The 22,862-nt window shown below is 40.6% G+C and overlaps 1 protein-coding gene across 1 annotated transcript in view; it reads right to left on the bottom strand.

Moving 5' to 3' along the window:
- The window catches only part of MICAL2 (microtubule associated monooxygenase, calponin and LIM domain containing 2), a 218,993-nt gene that overhangs the window by 23,328 nt on the left and 172,803 nt on the right, over window positions 1–22,862 (bottom strand). Inside the window, exons 36-39 of the mRNA XM_059931145.1 lie at window positions 21,561–21,580; window positions 10,891–11,006; window positions 7,050–7,142; window positions 4,112–4,205 (exon numbers count right to left, since the gene is read on the bottom strand). Of these exons, the coding sequence (XP_059787128.1) occupies window positions 4,112–4,205; window positions 7,050–7,142; window positions 10,891–11,006; window positions 21,561–21,580 (323 nt within the window). The remainder of the gene's footprint in view (window positions 1–4,111; window positions 4,206–7,049; window positions 7,143–10,890; window positions 11,007–21,560; window positions 21,581–22,862) is intronic.

Here is a 22,862-nt window from a genome sequence, read left to right as displayed (position 1 = left end):
GTCTATGAATGGCATCAGGATTCAAACTCAGGAGTGTCGGATTCTAATATCTGTGTTATTTTCAGGGCACCTCGTTGCTTTATCATCCAGGAAATTATTGTTTCTTCTGTTCCTCAGCAGCAGTCAAGATAAAAACCACAGAGTGTAAGCCAAACTACTTCCCTCTTCCTGCCTAGGGTTCATTGCAATTTCTCTTGTCATAATGTGTGCTCCTGCTGCCACCTGCTGGCAGCCTCAGACATCCTGCTATTTCTTTGTAAACCCCTTATCTGTGTGAAGGAAAAGCCATCAGGCTCTAAAACAAAAAAGCAAGAAGCTCAACGCAGGGATGCAGGCAATCAACTCGTAAGCCATCCTCAAAGTTGGTAAAGCTATAAGGGAGGAATATTCCGTTACATTCCCCTGGGGACTAATCTTTTCTCCCTCAAAGCTGATCTCAGTTTTCACCAGATTTTACCTGTCCCCAGGTATTGAAAGAAAGCACAGATTCTGTTATCTACTAAATTTGAATGGTGGTCTCTTGCTAAACTGTGGTGTTCCATCGCACATAACACTGACCACTACACTGACAACCAACAAAACCAGAAGGTAACCAAGAAGAGTCTAAGTGGCTGCAAAGCTCGACTTGACCTCTTCATAGACGGTAAGGCTCAGAGCAATCAGGCCGCTGTATATCATGGTCCTTTACTCTGGGCAGCTAGGACCATCAGGAGAATCCATTTCCTTTGTCAAGGACGTCCATCTCTCACACTTACACACACACACACACACACACACACACACACACGCACACACACACACACACACACACCCTACAGAACATAATGACTTGTCATCTGGGGTGGATTGTTGGACTTTTGTTTTTCTTTGTTTCCCTTGCCTTGACAAAACGGGGAAAAACCCTTCCTGGGGGTGGGAGAGCTTGTTTCTGACTGTTGGAAAAAGAGAAAGCAGGAATTGTTGTCACGACAATTGGGAGCTCATCAAAGCCTCATTTTGCTCATCAGCCATCACTGCCCTCCGTCCTGCACCCCCGCGTGTTCCTCTAATTCAATGCTCGCCTAATGAATAACTCCTAGGAACAAAAGACCCTTTCAGGCTGGCGCACATCATTATCAGAGGAGACTTGCATAACTGTTGCAGACGACTCATGTTTTCAGGCCTGTCTCTAAATCTGGTTATTCACAACCTTTATAGTTCAATATTATTGCCTAACTGTGATCATTTTCTAATTATCCTAATAATGCTTATTAAATAATTCCCATTAAATCACTTGAACCAGAGCAGCCCAGGCCAGCTCAAATACAACTTAACCTAATAAACATCGGTCATTCATTAAGCACCAGGGCAAGCTCTTAAAGGGGCTGAGTAGAATATTAAACTGCAAAGGAATATTATTATTGCACAAATGTTATTACAAGTTCGAGTGTATTAATTTCAATGCCTGGTTTGCAAATCTTCTGTTTGGTTTCCTTTGGGGCCGCTCTCTGTGACTTGACTCTTTCAGTCTCCTACCCCTTGTTAATCTGCATCTGTCACCCACATAAGGACAATTAAGGAGAAAAAGGCCCATAAACTTAACAGGGGAATTAAATTACCAAGGATATAGAGGGAATGAACAAAATCCATCTTCTGGCCAGGCAAATACACCTTTGAAAACACCATAAGTTGGCCGAGTTTCTTTAGCTGATAACTGCAAATAGCCTTTTTTTATATTGAGGGTGAGGGAGATTTTCAGAAGCTTTAAAAATTTGGTTTCCAGACTTTAAATTTCAAGCAATAAAGATCAGAGAGTCAATTCTTTAAAAAGTGTGAATGGATATTTAACATTTTGTAAAATAATATCAGTAGCCATTTATTAAATGCCTACAATGTGGTAGGCACTCTTGGGAGACTCTTGGTCCACCAATACACTTAATTCTCAAAATGACCTGGTAATGTGAGGATTATTAGCTCCATTTTTCACATAAGGAATCTGAGAGCAGAGAGGTTAAGTGATTCTCCCAAAACCACACAGCCTAAATGCAGTGGAACAGAATTTGAACACAGGGCTCCTTGACGCTTACAGTTTTACTTACCCCACCACGCCATACTGCCTCCCCAGCAAAATGAAACATGTCCTAGCTTTGCTGGTTTATCCTTTTCACTTCTAAGGCTCTCACTGAAGTCAGCGGATTCCTAAAGACAAGTGCCAAGCCTTCTTGATCGGGAATATGACCAAACATTTCATTGTATCGAAAGCCCTGACAATGGCTGTAGAGGTAGGCAGGGACTCCAAGCAGTGAGAAACAGTTACCATTTTTGTCAAGAACCCTACTTCTGATGGGTGGATTTGGGTTCTCTTTGCAAGGAAATGCACAGAGTATTGTAAGAAAAGGAGCAAATATTTATTAACCATCTCTCCCATGCCAGGCACTGTGCTAGAGTTCCCACATACATTGTTTTAGCCAATCCTCACCACAAATCCAAGGAACAAGTATAATTTTCACTCCCACTTCAGAAACACAGAAGCTGAGGCACAGAGGGGTAAAGTCAGACTCCAACATTTCCAGAGAGACAATAACCACACAGCTACAGAAGCTGAAACCACAGGGCCTCTCACGTGGACCGGCCCTTGCAGGGCTCTGGGAGCAGCCCCACAGGTTTGCCTGCATGACTTTGTATGAGCTTCAGGCCTCACAAAATCTGGGTCTGCCCCTGCTGGTACCATTATTCTCGAATAACTGAACTTTTAAGAGAACTGAAGCCCTAACCTTTCCCTATGTTGTTTACATGATCACACACAGAGATATGTGTTTTCAGTGTCTGCTTTCTCACATTTTATATCCCAAATACAGAAGGCTAAAGACATCACATCAGAAATTAAAGAGACAATACCCCTAATATACACACATATATATATCACTGAATCGCTTTGCTGTATACCTGAAACTAACACAATATTGTAAATCAACTGTGCTTCAATTTTAAAAAAGAGACAATACCCCCCATTGACCCCAATTCACTAGCTACACCACTGCTGGATGGTTTCCACAAACACATAGATTTCTTTCAGTTTCATTCCTCACTCAAAACTCTCTGCTGGTTCCTTATGTGTTATGGCATGTCACGTCTTTTTACTTTTGGTCTTTGCAGGTACTGTTCCCTCTGCCAGAATAGTCTCCTCACCTCCCTGGTAACCTCCTGTTCCTTCTCCAGTTCTTGTCTTAACAGATCACCCCTTCCAGGTGATTAGGCTGACCACCACCCTTCCCCATCGAGATCAGTTAGGAACCTCGTGATTCTGTCCTCATTCCACCCTAATGCTTGTTCCCATCACAGCCCTCGTCCCCCTGTATTGTGGTTTATTCACATGTCTGTGTCCCTCAATGGACCATAAACTTCTCAAAGGCAGGAAATGTCATACTTATCATTACAGACCTACTGTCTTAATGTCCAGTACAAAGCAGGCCTTCACCAGATGAATTCTGTTTGCATCTAAGAATCTGAAGCTACCAGTAGAACAGTTACTATTCATTGCTTTACCTTGTGCCAGGTAATGTGCTGATTTAATTTCATCATATATATATTTCATCATGTATATATATATATCTCCTTTAATCGTTATTTCAGCTCTATAAGATAGGAAACCACTATTATCCAAATTTTAGAGGAGAAAACGAAAGTTCATAAAGGTTTAGAACGTGACTGGCCCAAGGCCCTACAGCTGATAAAGGGAGCTACAGGTGGTAAAGGGAGAAACCAGGACTTTGACTCCAAGTCCAGGCTTTGAATCACTACCAACATTGCTTCAACACCCAACTGTTTCTCCTGAATTTATCTTAATCCCTGAATTGCAAAGAACATTCACACTAGCAGAAGAGAGACTGGACAGACCAGAAATCCAAGGCCCACAGGCTGACTGATGCCCTGGGAATTTCAAACAGGACAACCAGTTTGATTCTGAAAGTGGGAAGCAGTTGTGGATTGAGCACCGCAGGTCCGTGTTGACAGTTCCATAGCAGGTGACAAGGTCTCACTGTTTTGCCCGGATGGTTAGACCGGCACTGTTTTCAGACCACAGACACGGGCCCCAGCCCGCTGTTCCAGATCCGCCCGCAGGGATGCCTACCTGCTTCTCCTCTCAGCGTCTTCTCTAGCCTCACGCCCTGGATCTCGGAAGCCCTCTGCCACTCCTCCACCTCTTCCAGCTGCCTCTGGATGGCCTGCAATGCCAGGATCATATGTCACGCAGGTACTTTCAACGCGCAGAGTCATGCAAGGGCGCCACTTCTGCCGCCTACTTTCCAAGAGGAAGAAGCCCTTTCCCTCGTGATGCCACCTCCTTGATTAACTGGGTAAGAACCTATGAATTCCCAAAACAACTAGAACTTGACATTTCCTTTCTTTAAGTATGAAAACATAAAGCAAGGAGTCTGTGTGTAAGCTCAATTTGCCCCCAAGGAGACATTAAAACACTCCCCTTTGACCAGGCCAGTCACACAGACATGCTCTCAGGCAGAGGCTGCTGGGCTGGGTGGGTGGTCCTCGTAGTTCCTGGACTCCGCGGAGCCTCGGCCTCTGACCACGGTGACGGCATAGCCATCAGAGCTACAGTCCCTACCCAGAGTAGGACAGGATCTCCGGGGGCAAACACAGGGCACGTTTCTTTTCCCAAGAAGAACCGGCAGATACCTCCCAAGAAGTTGTTCTGGAGCAGGAGACGTGGGCCAACTCCTGGGGCTGGGTGTCCCTCTCTTGGTTTGTCCTGCTCCTGTCCTCAGCTAAAAATGGGCAACCTATCCTTTCACTGCACCACGGGGGCTCTTGATTGCCTGTGGAAGTGCACTGTGGCTTATTACTAGCAGTTTATTAAGACAAGACAGAAATGTTTATCCCGTTAAGGCACCCCCTCCATAACCTTAACCTAACCATCAAGGCACCTAGCGAGGCTTGGGATCATGACTGCGTTTGCCTTTACATGTTTATTTTCCTTACCAGCTACTTCTCGCTTGTATATGAGGAAGGAAAATGAAGGGAAAACCTTTCCTCTGTACATTCTGTTCATCCCCGTCCATTTTGTCTGCTTTCAAACACACGCTGCCAAAAGGCACATCTCTTGACAGAACAGACTTTGCACCTGGCAGACCAGGTGTGTTCAAGGAAGTGGCAGCTGTCTGGGCAGGTAGAACGTGTGTGTTCTTCCTTTCCTACCTTCCTCTAGCTCTGTCTCACTCCTCTTCCTCCTTAACTCCACATCGTTCTAAGTCTCCCCTGGATTCAAAGTACAATCGCTGAGGCATCTGCAACCCGTGAAGAGGCCCAAGCAAGGGTGGCGGTGGGAGGGGTGGGGACGGAGCAGCCACCTGGCTTCCTGTCTCAGCTGAGAGTGTTTAAGCCCCGAACATAAAATCTGAAATAGATGGGAATTCTATCTAAAACTACTTGTAATTTTATGCCCTCTTCCTCTCTGTCTCTCTTTTAAAGACAATTATATCTTTATAGATCTGTCTCTTGCTGGCACGGTGTAGAATTGCTAAAGGAAGGGAAACATTTAAATGACTTTATTACTGATTACTTTGCAATTATGGCCCTATAATTGTTATGGACTGAGTAGTGCCCCCTCCATCCCCACCCCTGCCACCCCGCCAAATTCATATGTTGATGTCCTAATCCCTAAAGAGACTGTGTTTGGAGATAGGGCCCTTAAGGAGGTAAATAAGGTTAAGTGAGGTCATACCAGTGGGCCCTAATCCAACAGGACTAGTGTCCTTATAAGAAAAGGAAAAGATACCAAAATTCTCTCTCTCTCTTTCTCTGAATGCACACAGAAAAAAAGGTCATGTGAAGACACAGCAAGAAGGCAGCTGTCTACAAGCCAGGAAGAGAGTCCTCACCAGAAACCAATCCTGCAGGCACCTTGATCTTGGACTTCCAGCCTCCAGGACTGTGAAAGAATAAATTTCTGTGGTTTAAGCCACCCAGTCTGTGGTATGTCATTATGGCAGCTCAAGCTGATTGATATGGTGGTCATTCTTTAGAAACTAAGGATGAAAATCTCAAAGATTATACAGGACTGGTATGGGTGCTAGCAGATTAGGCCTCAAAAGGCCATTGTAATTCTTCTGTTATCACTGCCTACTGTCTGGAGTAAAAATAGAAGGAGGGGAAATTGCTGAGTTTGCCAATCCATTTCATAAAGACTTCTGATGTTCTCAGAAGGAAAAGTTGAAATGTTTCAAGAAAGCCTGTTTCAGAAGTTGAGAATGGACAGAGGGAATTTATGGGAAGTTTTCCCAGCCACTAGGTGAAGGGAGTGGCTCCCAAGTCAGTCACTGAGAAGAGTAAAGGAGGCTGGAGTAAGTGACTTCCTGTTTTTGTCAGAAACAAATTACAGGACTACCCGGCCTGATAAAGCGAACAACTGGAAGAAGGGATGTAGGGTATGCTGCATTAACATGAGTGGTCATTTTAAGTCCTTCTGTCCTAAAACCCAACTGTCCCTCAAGGCTAGGTTTGGGGTCCTCAGGGAGAGGGGGTGTGCCTTGACTTTCTGCTTCATTTTGCAGGTGGGCAGATCAACTTGGGCAGAAATGTTTGGAGTAAACAATCAGCCCAGGAAATCTGTAGCAGAATGCTAGATGCTTGAGTGTTCAACTAACCTTGGAATAGAGACAGCCCCAGTAGTTGTCAGCTCAGCAAAGACACTGTCAGAAGGTCAGGGGAAGGTTGTGTCCTCACAGAGGACAAAACTAAGGCCACTGGTGTGTGGCACTAAGGGCCTGGGATTGTTCCCAAGGCTGTGTGTTGGCTGCTGTTCCAGCTCACTTTGCAGGACACGCGTCTGCAGATGGAAAGGCAGCTGGGAGTGGGTCAACTCAACACCTGGGCCCTCCAGGCCCCAGAGTCCCACCAGGGATTGAGTCAGAGCCTTTAGAATAGCCACAAGCCCAGTTGCTCAGAGAAGAGAGACCTATCTTTCCCCAGTGCAATACAGATTTCCAAAGGCTTCCAGATCCAGATCCCCAGGATCCCAGACCCACTCACTCAGCTCAAGTTTGTTTTCTGACCTGAGCTTTATGAAGTCTTTTCAATTCTTCTTGCTTAACCAATTGTTTTGTTGCTTTTTCTAGCTTCCTTCTTCTTCTTAGTGTCTTCCTCTCCTACAAAAACCAAGAAGAAAAAAATATGTCTTGAAAAATGAAGCTGAAATTTACAAAATACTGTCACACACTCTGCCCTCTCCAACCAAACCACTGCTTAGCTTCTAGAACAACAATGTCAACAGAACTTTCTGCAGTGATGGAAATGTTCTGTATCTAGGCATAAGATTGCCTTCCCTACTTCACTTTGCTTGTACAAATATGTCATTAATACCACTGGGTTCTCTGTGTGCCTGGGCTAGTAGAATACAGAACGTTCAAAATTGAGGCATTTAAAATAGCTGTCCAGATCCTGACGGTGTCTCTTCCAGGTTTTAGACAGCAGAGAAAGGAGAAGTAGTGGTGTGACCAGCTCCACATACGGGAAGTTTCAGGAGACTCTTCTGATTGGAGAGGCAGCAGAGAATAATGTTTGAGCACTGGGCCCAGGAGCCATGCAAAGCTGGCATTCAAACCCCAGCTGAGCTGTGTGAGCTTCGGGATGTCATACAACTTTCTGAACTTCAGCGTCCTCTTCAGAGCGATGAGAATGATTTAATGCCTACCTTGTAGGGATGGGATAAGGACTAAATGGGGTAAGGTGGGTCAAGTCCTTTGCAGAATACTTAAAAAAGATATGGGATAGATATTCAGTAAATACTATGATTTTTACTGTTACCAGTATGATTATTATATTATTATTATACAAATTAGCATGATTATAATTTCTTACTAAAATCTACTATTTTTCATATATGTGTGTGTATGTATGTAGTATGTATAATGTATGTATGTATACATCTTACATATACAAAATAAATGTCCAACTTGGGCCAGTTTTATTATGTTTGCCTTCTCGGAGCATACACATCAATTTTCTATATTAGGATGAGAATGAGAACATACGAGAGACTTTTTTCTATGCTGGCAGAAATAAATATGGAATTAAAAACTTGTTACATCTAGCCTGGTGCCTGGGCATTCAGTAGCTCTGGCTGAGCTGAATATTTGCCCATTAAAAGGACTATAAATCCACAAGTGGGGAATAGACCTAACAGGCCTGACCCCAGGTCCATAATAGAGGTCAGAGATTTTACCTTAAAAGCAAGTGCCTTTCCAGGGCTTTCTGGATCCTTGTCATTCGGCCACCCATTCCATCACTCTCCTTAGGAGAGCATCCAGCTTTCAGGGTTCAGAATGTTTACGGATCATTGGTGAAAACATTTAGCTCAATGACGAAACTTGGTTTTTCTAAAATTCTCTGTAGGATGTAGAATCCTAAAGATCTTCATCCTTTCTTTCATCCTTGGAAGGAAATTTTGGCTCTCAGAACTCAGACTTATTCTATATCACATCTCTATTGCTAGAGGACAACTTCCAGATTGACTGTCAACCACTGCAGAGGTTCCAGGCCATTTGGGTGAGGGAACCTCTCCTTTAAGCAGCCAGGACCTTTCTGGGAAGGCTGGGTGGGGAGGGGTGTGGTGTTATTTAACAAATATCTCTTGAGCTTCCACTATACTAATCTACATAATAATTGCCAGCATTTTTTGTGTGCTATGTGCCAGACACTGTACTGATTACTTCACATGCATCATTTTATTTATTCCACAAATTACCTTATTTCACAGATAAGGAAATCAAAACTCAGAGAAGTTAAATAACTTGCCCAAGATGACACAATCCGGAATTGGTAGAGCCAGGAGCTAAGCGCAGGTAACCTGAATCCAGTGTCCACATTTCTATCGAGTTTATTCTGCCTTTCCTGTGCCAAATTCGGTGCAGATGCATCAAGGACCTCTGCTTTATAGAAATATCAAACTTCCCCCCTAAATTAAGACCATTCAAACAATTTCAGCGAGGGATGCCTTGACAGCATCGCGCTGTCTTAGCACTTCCCAGCAGCAAAGCTGCCAAACCCCAACTGCTTTATCAAGAGTCAGCAAAGCAGAACCTAGACAGGGAAAGAAAGTCCTTTACTGCCTTTTATTAAAAGATGTGGACATAGAAAAAAAGAAGGATGATTTATTAACAAACGCTCATATAGCCTTACATTGCACCAGGCACGGTTCTCACATCTTCAATAATGGTGATGACGATACAGAGAAGAAAGGCAAACGTCTAAGGGCTAAGGAAGAAAAAGATGAAGGACAGAGAAAGGGAGAAATCTGGCAGGACTGAAAACAAGCTGCCTGTCCCCCTCTCTCTCAGATCCAGGCATTAACCTGAGGGGAGGGGGCAGAGCAAAGAGGCGAGGCTGCATATCCTGTCTCCAGTTTCCTTTGCAAAGGTTCACTTGAGCTGACGTGGGCTCTGTGCCATGTGGCTGGGGACACACCTATATGGGGCAGAAGAGATAAAGAAACTAGAAGGGAAAGCACTTCCCTTGTTCCTTCAGTGTGAGCCCTTGGGAAGTCATAAAGAAGGAACCTTTTTGCCAGCTTCCCTGCCTGAAGAGTGGGCCGTGTTGGAAGCCAGGTGAAGCGGGCAAGGTTTACCACACTGCAGGCTTATGTGATGACTGGCTCTGTTCTGGTCCAGCAGGAGGACAGGAGCTATTTGCAGTGCTTGCCCTAGGTATCATGGTCTTGCCATTTCGATGGCTTTCAGCCACTCCATTCTTTTGGTCCCCATGAGTGGCAGAATGGCTGATGCTGGGGCTTCTGCCTCATTTGAATACAGAATTAACTCAGGGTCACTCAAGGGGGTGAGAGGGTCTGTAAGGAAATCCCAGAAATCAACACGACACATAGAATTCATTGGTACTGAGTGTCTAACTAATCATGGACACCCACGGTTAGAAATCAGAAATCTCTACGTATTCTCTTCTTCTCATTCTCTCTCTCCCCACCACGTCCCAGCTCTCTCCTGACTTGCTCCAAGGTGGGCCGTGGGGAGCTGGAACCCCTGAATGACTTGAGATGATGCCAAAGCTCCTAGCGCTAGATATGGAAAAGTTGAGTTTAAGTAAATAAATTTGGTTCTCTCTCTTTCTCCACAGATCCTTACTGCTCCAAAAAATAAACACTGCCAGAGCAGTGAACTGCTTCTGTCTGCCCAGGAAGCATATGATGTCCAGCCATTCAGCTCTTCCAGCCCCAGAGGATAAAGAAAACAATGGTGGGATTTGCTCATGGGATGCGTGTCTCCGTGTATGTAACATACAGACACATTTAAAGACATACAATGACGTTTGTGTTTTTTAATCCATGGGCATGGGAGTTATTTAAAGGGTTCTCCAGAAATTAATGTTCATTAAGCAAAGAGAAGAACTGCCATTCCCCCGCCGGCACACGGCTAGTCAGTGGGGATCCTCAGAGTCTAGATGCAACTGCATGGTACATTTCGTATTTCTGATTAGAATAAACATAACGTTTTCCATGCAATCTGCCTCTAGTGCTTCTTAAATGAAGCTGTGCTACCCCGAGGGAAATACACATCTGCTTGTTTTAATTTTTTCGATGGTTTGCTTGTTGGATCACCACTTTAAGAGCTGCAGTCACCAAATGGTTTCAAGTAAATATGTCTGTTTTTTCCCCCTTCCCACTTTGACATCTCTGAGAAAGGCAAGTTTCTAAAAGTTAAAAAAAATATATATAAAGGTAATTCTTAGGGGGTTCCAGGTAAAAAGAGCGGCTGCTGTCAGATGCAATGAAACGTGATTCTCCTAATGAAACTGCTGCAGCTGGAGCCCACATTGGGTCTGAAATCTGGATGGTAAACGGCCCCCGCAAGCCAAGGCCCCCTTTGGTTTGCCAAGTGTTGTTACCTTTGACCGCAAGAAAGGCTGAGGATCGAATTCTTCATCTGCAGAGGAGGTGGTGGTGGAAGAGGTGGAAGAGGCAGTCCCTGTCACCTGCGTTCTGACGGGGACGTGCTTGGGACCTGAAATGGGAACAGAAGAACTCACTGAACTCCTAGCTTCTTCTCCTGCATCATGACCCAAAGCCACCTCTCCCTCCTCCCTGCTACCCCCATTCTCTTCCTCCCTGCCCTCCCCTCACTGCACCTGCCATGAGCGTGAGGCGGCAGCACCTAAGGGCAACTGAAAATTTGGCCCTCTACGTTAATTACATTTCTGGGTCCCTGCCAAGAGCTTTGCAGCTCTCTTTTCATGTGAAAAATAAAAAGGTATTATGCAGAAATCAATTAATTCCTTAAACACCATTTATATGGTGTGTTGCTAGGAATGCATTCAGAGATGAAATCTATTATTAAAATTCATGTCTGAAGTTAGCTGAGTTACCTAAATGCTTGTGTAAGGTTCGTTCTGCAGAGTAATTGAATGCAAAAAAGTCGGAGCCAGCTCTTAAACAAATCGCCCTTCTGCGGCTCACAGCATCTGGCACCCATTTTTACTACATGACATCTGCTCAGTGTAAAAGGGCTGGCGTCAGAATGTCTGGTCATAGAAAAAAAAAAAATCCCAAATGTAATCAGAAGCAAAAGGACTCTAAGCCTAAGGTTTTATCACATAGTCTCATGCAACATAAATATTTCATTAATTATGGCTAAACAAATGCCAATTTTATTTTCCCAACTTGCAGATATTATCACATCATCGAAGTGATGATTCAAATGCCAGGAAAGGCGGTTTAAGATAGGGAGGGCTCAACAATTCAGGGCCCACGGGAGAGCTGAAGTCGAGGGGAGATGCCAACCCCTGAAAAAGAGGTAGATGGTTAGAGGCAGGAAAGTGCCTGTGTTCGCTCAGATCTCTTTGTGATCTGACTGGGGATCACGTGTGATAAAGTGTTCCAGGTGCCACAGGAGATTTTTATTCTTCTCAGCTAGAACATCTGCCCCTACACATCAACCTGATGCAGAGTTAATGATTAATATCTGGATTAACGCACCTTGAACACTGGATATCAGAACCAGCTAGGACTCCATGATAGGAGATTTACTAATCTTTACTCTGCCGCGTCAGCTTCTATCTAAAGAGAAATATGTGTTGGGTGGGGAGGGAGAAGGAGAGGCAATTCCAAGCTGACTAACATTCTCTCCAGCCTGCCTTTTCTTCCCTGTAATTTTCAACTATTCACCCCAGTGGGAGAGGCCAAGTTTTAAAAACTAAGGGTAATTTTAACCTCCAGGAACACATTTACATATGCTGTTATTCAAAGCAAAATAATGCAAAACATCTATATAATAACACAGCCTCTCTGGGGAGAGAGTTAACTGTTTTCCACTTTAATTTGCCAGATGGGAACGCTCAGGTGAAGAGAAAATCAGGAGCCGCATAATAACGGTGGAGGCATCGTTAGTGGGGAGCTGAGACTGTTTCCCAGCCCCAGCCACTAAATCACCACTGAGTACTTTAGTCACTGAGTATTCCCCTCTTAGTGTGTGAGCTTGAGGAACTAACTTCACCTCCTGAGTTTCTGGGGATCATGACATCTAACTTGCAGAACTGTTGTAGAAGAGTAAACATAATCAATATAAAGAGCCTAACACAGTGCCTGGTTCATTGCAGGTGCTTAAATAAATGTCATCATCATCATCTGCTGCCTCTCCCAGAAGATGAAGCAGCAGCCATTGCTTCATCATCATCATTGATCCCAACGAACAATACTGCAATATTACTAAAACTGCCTAATCTACCGTCATTTTATGGAGGAAGTATAATAACCTAAATTTAAAACTTTTTCTAACTGTCAAAAATAAATTTAATATTTCCACTGAATTTTATTTTGAAATTGAGGAGAAAACGTTCCCAGATATAATGCATTTCTTAAACTTCTGGCAAAGTTATATAAAGTTAAATAGTTACCCTTGAATCTCTTCCCCTTTACTCTCTTCCATCATAGAACCATTCATTCTAGTTTACTTTTCATTTGCAAGCTTAAAAAATTTGCAGCATTGTTCTACTCTGGCTATAATGGAGTGACTGATTCTGGGACTGATCTCCCACCACAAAGCACTAGAAGTCAGGATGAAATATATGAAGCAGCTGTTTCCAGACACTGGACAAGAGGCAGTACAGAACTGTGATAAAGGCGGGAACAGAGCTTACATGAGGTAAGCCCTACAATCACAGTAGCTTTCTGCCTACAGGCACTTTCCAGAACACAGTGCAGGTAGGAGGAACCTAAACAGAGCATAGCAGATTCATTGAGTTGAGAAGACAAAGGTCACCGTTTGAGTGGGCTGAGGCAGTTGGAATATGTGGGGAAGAGTACTGAGAGGAAGGAGCTATGCAGAAAACAGACTTCAGAAATAAGCATAAAAGTCAACTTGAGTCTATTGCTTAATGATAAACTATAGATGCATAGAGAGAAATTGCATGAGGTTGGGCCGACAACTGCTGAAGAGTTACAGGGTAAATAATCTCTAAAGCTTTCACAAGACTGGAAAATGTTCAAGTTTTACCCAAATAGGGTAGAGCAAATGTTGGGGGCATTAGAGTGGAGACGACAGAAGAGTCGCACTTGAGTAACAGGGATAAATTACCTCTAGAGTAAAGGTCATTATAGACATAACTAATTAAGCTTAAAAACCAGCCTTGTAAGAAACAAATTGATCTGCAAGTTACTCTACTGCCTGTCAAACATTTTTTAATGCTTATATAACATTCTTTAAATGAGGAAACAAAATCTAGACACTCTAAAATGTAATATTTACAAAATCTAACAGCCAGTAAGCAGGTACTAGATACACAAAAAAGCAGGACAATGAGTCTGATAATCAAGAGAAAAATCAATCAATAAAAGCAGACTCAGAAATGATGAAATTAGCAGAGAAAGATTTAAAAAGAGTTATTCTAAATGTGCTCAAGAATTTAAAAAGAAAACATGAACAGAATAAGGACAGAAACAATAAATATTTTTAAAAGAACCAAATGGAACCTATGAAGATGAAAACTACAAAATCTGAAATGAAAATTTCACTGGATCAGTTTAACAACAGACTAAATACTGCAGAGGAAAATATTCAGTGAAATTAAATAATAGCAATAAAATAAAAACTATCTAAAATGAAGCACAGAGAAAAAGAGACTGAAAAAATGAATAGAACCTCAATGACCCATGGGACAATATCAAGTGGTCTAAAATACATATGATTGGAGTGCCAGGAGACAGAGGGAGAATGACAGGAACAGAAAACATAGTTGACGTAATATTGCTGAAAATCATGCAAATTTAATGAAAATTGTAAATCCACAGCTTCAAGAAGCTCAAAAACCCACAAGCAGGGTAAACACAAAGAAAATCATAGCAAGCCTCATGATAATGAAATTGCCAAAAACCAGAGATACAGATAAAATCTCAAAAGAAGACAGAGAAAAATGATACATTTCATACAGAGAAACAAAGATAAGAATGTCCATGGACATCTTGTCAGAACCTAAATATGCCAAGAGACAATAGAACATCATTAAAATGCTGAAAGAACAAAAAAAATCTGTCAACTTATGATTCTATGTCCAGTGAAACGACCCATTCAAAATGAAGCAAAAGGGGCTTCCCTGGTGGTCCAGTGGGTAAGACTCCACACTCCCAATGCAGGGGACCCAGGTTTGATCCCTGCTTGGGGAACTAGATCCCGCATGCACACTGCAACTAAGAGTTCGAAGGCCACAACTAAGAAGTCTGCATGCCTCAATGAAGATCCCGTGTGCAGCAGCTAAGACCCGGCACAGACAAAATAAATAAATAAAATAATAAATAAATAAACAAATATCAAAAAAAAATTCTCCTTACCTTCCTTGTTTTTTTAAAAAAAAATGAAGCAAAAAGAAAGGGGTTTTTTTTGTTGTTTTTTTGCTTTTTTTAGGAGAAAGAAGTTAGGATAATTTGTTGTTAGCTGACATGGATATCAAAAAGTTTTAAAAAGTTCTGTAGCAGAAGGAATATACCAGATGGAATGAAGAGGTTCAGAAATGGTAAATATAAAATAATTTTTCTTTGTGGTTCTTAATTTCTTTAAAAGACAATTGACTGTTTAATGTAAGATAGTGTGAAATAATAAGAAATATACCTACAGATCTTCCTCTGCTTACAATGGGGTTACATCCCGATAAACCCATCCAAAGTTGAAAATATTGTAAGTTGAAAACTCATTTAATACACCTAACTTACTAAATGTTGTAACTTAGCCTAGCATACCTAAATGTGCTCAGAACACTTACATTGCCTACAGTTGGAAAAAATCATCTAAAACAAAGCCTAATTTATAACAAAGGGTAGACTAGCTCATGTATTGATAGATTATTGAATACTACACTGAAAGTGAAAAACAGAATGGTTGTTTGAGTACAGAGTACAGGCTGTAAGTGTATCGGTTATTTACCAGCCAGGTCTCCTGGCTGACTGCGAGCTGTGGCTCTCTGGAGAGTATGGTACCACATATTGCTTGCCTGGGAAAAGATCAAAATTCAAAACGTGAAGTATGGTTTCTAATGAATGCATATTGCTTTTGCATTACCATAAAGTCAAAAAATTGCAAATTGAACCAGTGTAAATCAGGGACTTTCTGTATTGGTCTCTGCCCCTGGCTTCTGCTAATATTTGATCTTTGACCCCAATTCCTGACAAAAAGGTCCTAAAACCCTTGGAATTTCCTAGGTGATAGGAGTATCTTTTGTTTTAATGAAGTGGCTCTTGGTGGGCTTGTGGATGGGGACTGGTCACTAGAAAGACCAAGCCATGATTAGAAGCTTGGAACTATCATCCCTACCCCTCCATCTTCTGAAGAGGGGAGAGGGGCTGGAAAATGAGTTAATAATCGATCACACCTATGTGATGAAGCCTCCATAAAAATCCCTGAAGTACAGGGTTTAGAGAGCTCCCAGATTGGTGAACACATCCATGTGCTGGGAGGGTGCTGCACCCCAGCTCCATGGGGACAGAAGCTCCTGTGCTTGGGACCCTTCCAGACTTCATCTTATGTATTTGTTCATCAGGCTATTCATCTGTATCCTTTATCATATCCATTATAATAAACTAATAAGTATAAGTAAGTGTTTCCCTGAGTTCTACACCAGACTAGCAAATTATTGAACCCAAGGAAGGAACTGGGGGAACCTCTACTTATAACCAGTCGGTCAGAAGTACAGGTGACAACCTGTAAGGATACAGAAGATTTGAGCAAACACTACTAATACATTTGACCTAATTGACTGATATAAAACAACATCCCCAATAACTAGAGAATATAAATTTTTTTCAGACCACATGGAACATTCACTAAATTGGTGATATGCCAAGCCATAAAGCAAGTATCAACAAATTTCAAAAGACTGAAGTCATACATAGTATGTCTTCTGACAACAGTGAGGTTAAGCTAGAAATCAATTAATAAAAAATATAAGTAGAACACTTCAAAATGATTAGAACTTAAGCAATACTTTCTAACAACCTACAGATCAAAGAAGAAATAAAAATAAATTTAAATTAACTGATGATAAAAAATATGGTATAACAAAATGACTAGAATGCAGCTAAAGCGATGATTAGAGGGGAATTTAGAGCTTTAAATGTATACATTATGCAAAAGAGAAAAGTTGAGAATTGATGCTCTAAGATCTACTTCAAGAAACTAGAAAAAGAACCACCAAATGAACCTAAGGAAACCAAAAAGGAAGAAAATACTCAAGATAAGAACAGATTATGAAAGACAATAAAGACAAAGCAGAAATAAAATAGAAAATTAACAAAGCAAAAATTTTCTTCTTTAAAAAGATGAACAAAATTGATAACCTCCACGAAGAATGACTGAGAAAAAAGAGACAGAAAACACACCTACCAATACTGGGGATAAAAAGTCCTACAGAGTACTAAAGGAAGTCAGTAACCATAAACCATTTTATGACAATAAATTTGAAAATTTAGATTAAATGGACAAATTTATTGAAAAACACGACTTACAAAACTGACAAAAGAAGAAATAGAAAATCTGAGTAGTTACATATCTAACAAAAGGAACCCTCATATACTGCTGGTGGGAATATAAATTGGTGCAGCCACAGTAGAAAACAGTGTGAAGGTTCCTCAAAAAATTAAGAATAGATCTACCATATGATCCAGTTATTCCACTTCTGGGTATTTATCCAAAGAGCACAAAACACTAATTTCAAAAGATATACACACTATGCTGCATTCATCACTATGCTATGTTCATCACAGATATACACACTATGCTATGTTCATCACTATGCTACATTCATAGAGATGTGGTATAGGAGAGAATACTACTCAGCCATAAAAAAGGATGACATCTTGCCACTTGTGACAACATGGATGGACCTTGAGGATTTTATGCTAAGTGAAATAAGATGGAGAAAGACAAATATATATGAGTTCACTTATATGTGGAATACAAAAATAAATGAATTAATGAACAAATCAAATCAAACCAAATAAAAACAAACATGTGGATACAGAGAACAGAGTAATGGTTACCAGAGGGAAGAGGGTACCAGAGGGAAAAATGGGTAAAGAGGGTCAACTGTATGGTGATGGATGGGAACTAAAACTTTGGTTGTGAGCACACAGTAGTGTATATAGGAGTCAAAATATAATGCTGTACATGTTAAGCACATAATGTTATAACCAATAAAAAGAGTACCTATAAAAATAATCTACAGCAAATAGAAAGATAAGTCTTCTGATATTGGGCTAAAAAGATAATGATCTATTTATTACCACTTCTATTTAGCACTGTATAGGCGGTCCCAGGCAGTACAAGAAAATTAAATAAAAGGTATACAAACTGGAAAGGAAGATGTCAAACTGTCTTTATTTTCAGACAACATGATTATCTGTGTAGAAAATCTCACAAAAAAGCTACTAGAATAATAAGTGATTTTAGCAAGGACAACAGAAAAAGTCAATTGCGTTTCTACATATTAACAATGAGCAACTGAAAATCAAAATTAAGAAAGCCACTCCATTTACAGCAGTAACAACAACAAACTGTGAAATTCTTAAGGGATACATTTAACAAAATATGCACAGGAACTACACACTGAAAACTAAGAAAACCTAAATAAATTAAGAGATATTCCATCTCCATGGACTGAAAGACTCAGTAGGTATCAATTTTTCCCAAATTATTTAGAGACTAAAAACAATCCCAATCAAAATTCCAGCAGGCTTATTTGGTAGAAATTGACTAGCTAAATTTAAAATTTTTATGGAAACACAAAAGACCTAGAACAGCCAAAATAACTTTTAAGAACAAAATTTGAGGACTCCCACTACCTGTTTGCAAGATCTACTCTAAATCTCTAGTAATCAAGAGTATAAGGATAAATATACAGATCAATGGAACAGAGTAGAGAGTACAGAGGTAAACCCACACGTATACAGTCAACTAATTATCTGTAAAGATGACATTGTAATACAATGGGGGAAGAAGAGACTTTTTAACAAGTGGTGCTTTAACAATTGGATATCTATGGGCAAAAAACTTTGACTTTTATTTACTATAAGAAATTAATTAGAATTGGATTATAGACTTAAGCCCAAAAGCTAAAAACTGTAAAACTTCTGAGAGAAAACATAGGAGAAAGCCTTAGTAACTTTGGGTTTAGAAAGATTTCTTAAATCTAATTCAAATTATTAAAAAATTAATTAATTTGACTTCATCGAATTAAAAACTGCTGTTCTTTGGATGATGAAAATGCAAAGACAATCCACTAGCTGGGAGAAAATATTTGTAAACACATATCTGATAAAGGACTTATAACCTGAATTTTTATGAACTCTGACTAAATAGAGGGTTATAGTGTGTTCTCAGATCAGAAGACACAATATTCTAAAGCTATCAAATGTCTCTAAATTAATCAATTTAAAACTGTATCATTTATAACTGTACACACAAAAATTGAATACCAGGGAATATATGTAATGAAAATTGTGCAAGATCACTACAACTACAAAACACTGACAGAAATTGCAGAAGTCTTTAGGAATGTATCATGTCCAGGGATTTGAAGACTTACTATTATAAAGATGTTAATTTTCTCCAAATTTATCTCTGGAGTCAATGCAATACTAGTCATATGCCCAGAAAATATTTTTGTGGAAATTGATGAGTTGATTCTTTAAGTCATATGGAAATGCAAAAGGCCAAGAATATCAAACAATCTTGAAGAACAAAGTGGAGAACTTACTTCAGACTATGAAGATTTATTATAAAACCACATAACGAAAACAGAGTGATTCAGGTGCAAGGACAGACAAACCAGTGGAAATGAATAGAAGGTTCAAAAATGAACCTGCCTCATTAATGACAAAAGTGTTACTGCAATGAAGTGGGGGAAAAAGATGGCTTTTTTAATAAATGCTGCTGAATCAACTGGATAACAACACGGAAAAAAAATAAACCCTCACCCTACCTCACAGAATATACAAAAATCTATCCTACATTGGTCATAGACTTAATTATGAAAGATAAAATAATAAAGCTTCTATAACAGTGTTGTACAATAGAAATCCAACATGAGCCATGTATGTCATTTAAAATTTTCTAGTAGCCACATTAAAAAATGTAAAAACAGATGAAATTAGTCTTAATCATATGTTTAGCTCAAATTTCAAAAATATTATCATTTCAATGTGTAATCAAATATAAAAATATTAATGAGATCTTTTACATTATTTCATTCAAACTAAGTCTTCAGAATCTGGTGCATATTTTATACTTACAGCACATCTTGTTTCTTGGGGTTTTTTTTTCATATATAGCTCCTTTATTTGTAGAAAAGATTTGTGGAAAACAAGGTAAATTTTATAAAAATTACATGGCTACCAAAATGAAACTCATCACTGGTGATAAATAAGTGACTGAAGTAATAACCAGTTTACCTGGGATGATTTGCCAGGATGCTCAAGGGGAGATATTACTTGGTACAGCCTGCTATATGCACCAAAATAATAGTTACTGACCTTTGAAATTTATGGAAAGAACCATACAAATGGTTTTCAGATATAACTTTAATTTTTGGAAGTATTTGAAGGGTTTTTTAAATTTTTAAAATATTTATTTATTTATTTATTTTTGGCTGCGTTGGGTCTTCGTTGCTGTGCGCAGGCTTTCTCTAGTTGCAGTGAGTGGGGGCTACTCTTCGCTGTGGTGCGCGGGCTTCTCATTGCGGTGGCTTTTCTTGTTACGGACCACGGGCTGTAGAGCACAGCCTTAGTAGTTGTGGTGCACGGGCTTAGCTGCTTCGCAGCATGTGGGATCTTCCTGGACCAGGGCTCAAACCCGTGTCCCCTGCATTAGCAGGTGGATTCTTAACCACTGTGCCACCAGGGAAGCCCTTGAATGGTTTTAAACATGGGCTTGAATTTGTAAACATCTACAACTGTCCCCCACAAGGACTCCCAGCCCAAGAGTAAGCTGTGGCTTAACCAATCGGGAATGTCTGTGCTGTTGAAGGCCAGTGCTATTTTCCACGGAGGGGAACATCAACCATTTTCTGGCTTGTTAGAACTTTCAAGGCCCTTATGTCTTTGATGCTGAGCATCTGGCCAGGGGCATTTTGTGAACCAGACAATGAGAGCTTCTTGGAATGAGCACATCTTGGTTTAGACAATACATTTTCAATAATTAAAGTGAAATGTAATCCTATCAAAAGAGAAACATTGAGTTGAATAGAAAAATATTTTATACAGCTTCAGTTTTAAAATTTAAATCCATTAACATAAATAAAATTAAAAATTCAATTCCTTACTCACACTAGCCCTATCTCAAGTGTGAAATAGTGGCTACCCTATTGGACAGTGCAATTCCAGAAGGTAACACACAACAGTATCTTTGTGACCTCAGGATAGGGAAAGATCTCATAAACAGGATGCAAAAATCAACAATAGGGGAAAATATTGATAAATTTGGCTTTATTAAAATAAGTGTCTTTGTTTATCAAAAACACCTTTAGAGAGTGAAAAAGTGAGCGGAAGAGTGGGAGAAGATATTTTTTATATATCTATATCTATATCTATATCTATATATCTATATATCTATATATATATATATATATATATCTATATCTGACAAAGGACTTATATCCAGAATCTACACAGATTACAAACCAATAAGGAAAGGGCTGACTACATAATGAAAGCATGGACAAAAGACTTGAATAGAGATATCATACAAGAAAATATCTACATAAGCATGTGAACAGTAGTGCAACATCATTATCAGGTAAATGCCAATTAAAACCATGAGATACCACCACACTCCCATAAAAATGGCGACATCAACAAAACAAAACAAAACTGAGACTATGGAGTGTTGGCAAGGATGTGGGTCAAGGGGAGTTCTCAGTTCCTGCTGGAGGGTATATACATTGGCACAGCCACATTGGAAAACCATCTGACAGTACCTACTAAAGCAAACCAATCACGCCTAACCCCAGGACCTAGCAATTCACTCCCAGGTATGTACTGACAGAGATTCTCTCTTCCCCCATACTCTAGCCAAGCTCACCTGAGCCCCCTCGACTAGACCTCAACCTTGGCCTGTAGCAACTAGGCTCTCAACACAAATAGTTTAGCCCACCCACTTCTTCCTACACTGAAAGACTTAAACACTGGCAGTTTCTAACAGTTCAAGGCCACATCCCTAGGATGACCCAGTCCCCCTTAAAGTACCTTCCTGAGAAAACTCAAGACTGACAAATGAATTTACTGTTTGTTTTAGCCAACACCTGTCTATAGGCTCCTGACCACACTTTCTTAGAGCCTTTACTAAAAAGGGCTTACAACTGTCAATCCTTCTTCTGTCCCTTTGAGATGTATATGTATCTCCTATCACTCAGGAGGACCAGAAAGCCAGTCCTTTCAAATGCAATCATCAGGAAGGATAGGGCCTCTGTCTCCCAGTTCCTGGGGGAGGATAGAATCCTAACTTCAATCACTGCCAGCTAACAGACCCAGCTGACCTAACCAGCATTTACACTAACCAACCGTATAGAACTTTTCACTTCCCTGACTCTACTGAGACACCACTCACCCCTCTCCCTATTCCCTCATTCTCCCTGTCAAACACCCAGCCACCTCTGGCAAAATCAAAGCTGAGTTCAGTTCATACTGAACTCTCTTCCCTACTGTAACAATAAATTACTAATTAAACTCTGTCCTTACCACTTTAACTAGTATCTGGCTTTGTTTATCTTTGACAATACCCAACAGAAACACTATGTATAAGGGTGCTGAAAGCAGCATTCTTCACAATAAAAACAACTGAAAACAACCTAAGTGCCCAGCATCAGAATGCACCAATAAAGAGTGTCATATTCATACAAGCGAATAAAATGAGGTGGTGGAAAAGAGGAAACCACTGCTACGCATATGGACATGGATCCACCCCCCTTAACGTTTAATGAAAGAAGCCAGGCACAAAAGAGCACATATTTGTATTAGTTTTCTATTGTTGTGGGAGCAGTGAACACCGTAGCAGCTTACAATAGCACCTACTGATTATCTCATAGTCATGTAGGTCAGAAGTGCAGGCCTGGCTCCACTGGGTCCTCTGCTCAGTGTCTCCCAAAGCTGTAGTCAAGGTGTCCACTGGGTTGGGGTCTCATTTGCAGCTAAGGGTTCTCTTCCAGCTCATTCAGATTGTTGGCAGAATTTAGTTCTTAGTGGTTGTAGGACACGGGGTCCGTTTTCTTGCTGGCTGTCAGCTGGTTGTAGCTCCTGGAGGCCTCCTGCTCATAAGTTCTCTCACTGCATGACAGGTTACTCCTTCGAGGCCAGCAGGACCATGTCTTTCTCATGCTTTGAATTT

The sequence above is a fragment of the Balaenoptera ricei genome, chromosome 8, assembly GCF_028023285.1.
Source record: "Balaenoptera ricei isolate mBalRic1 chromosome 8, mBalRic1.hap2, whole genome shotgun sequence".
Lineage (NCBI taxonomy): Eukaryota > Metazoa > Chordata > Mammalia > Artiodactyla > Balaenopteridae > Balaenoptera > Balaenoptera ricei.
The sequence above is the reverse complement of the archived record's forward strand: the minus strand, read 5'-3'. Positions and strand labels throughout refer to the sequence as shown.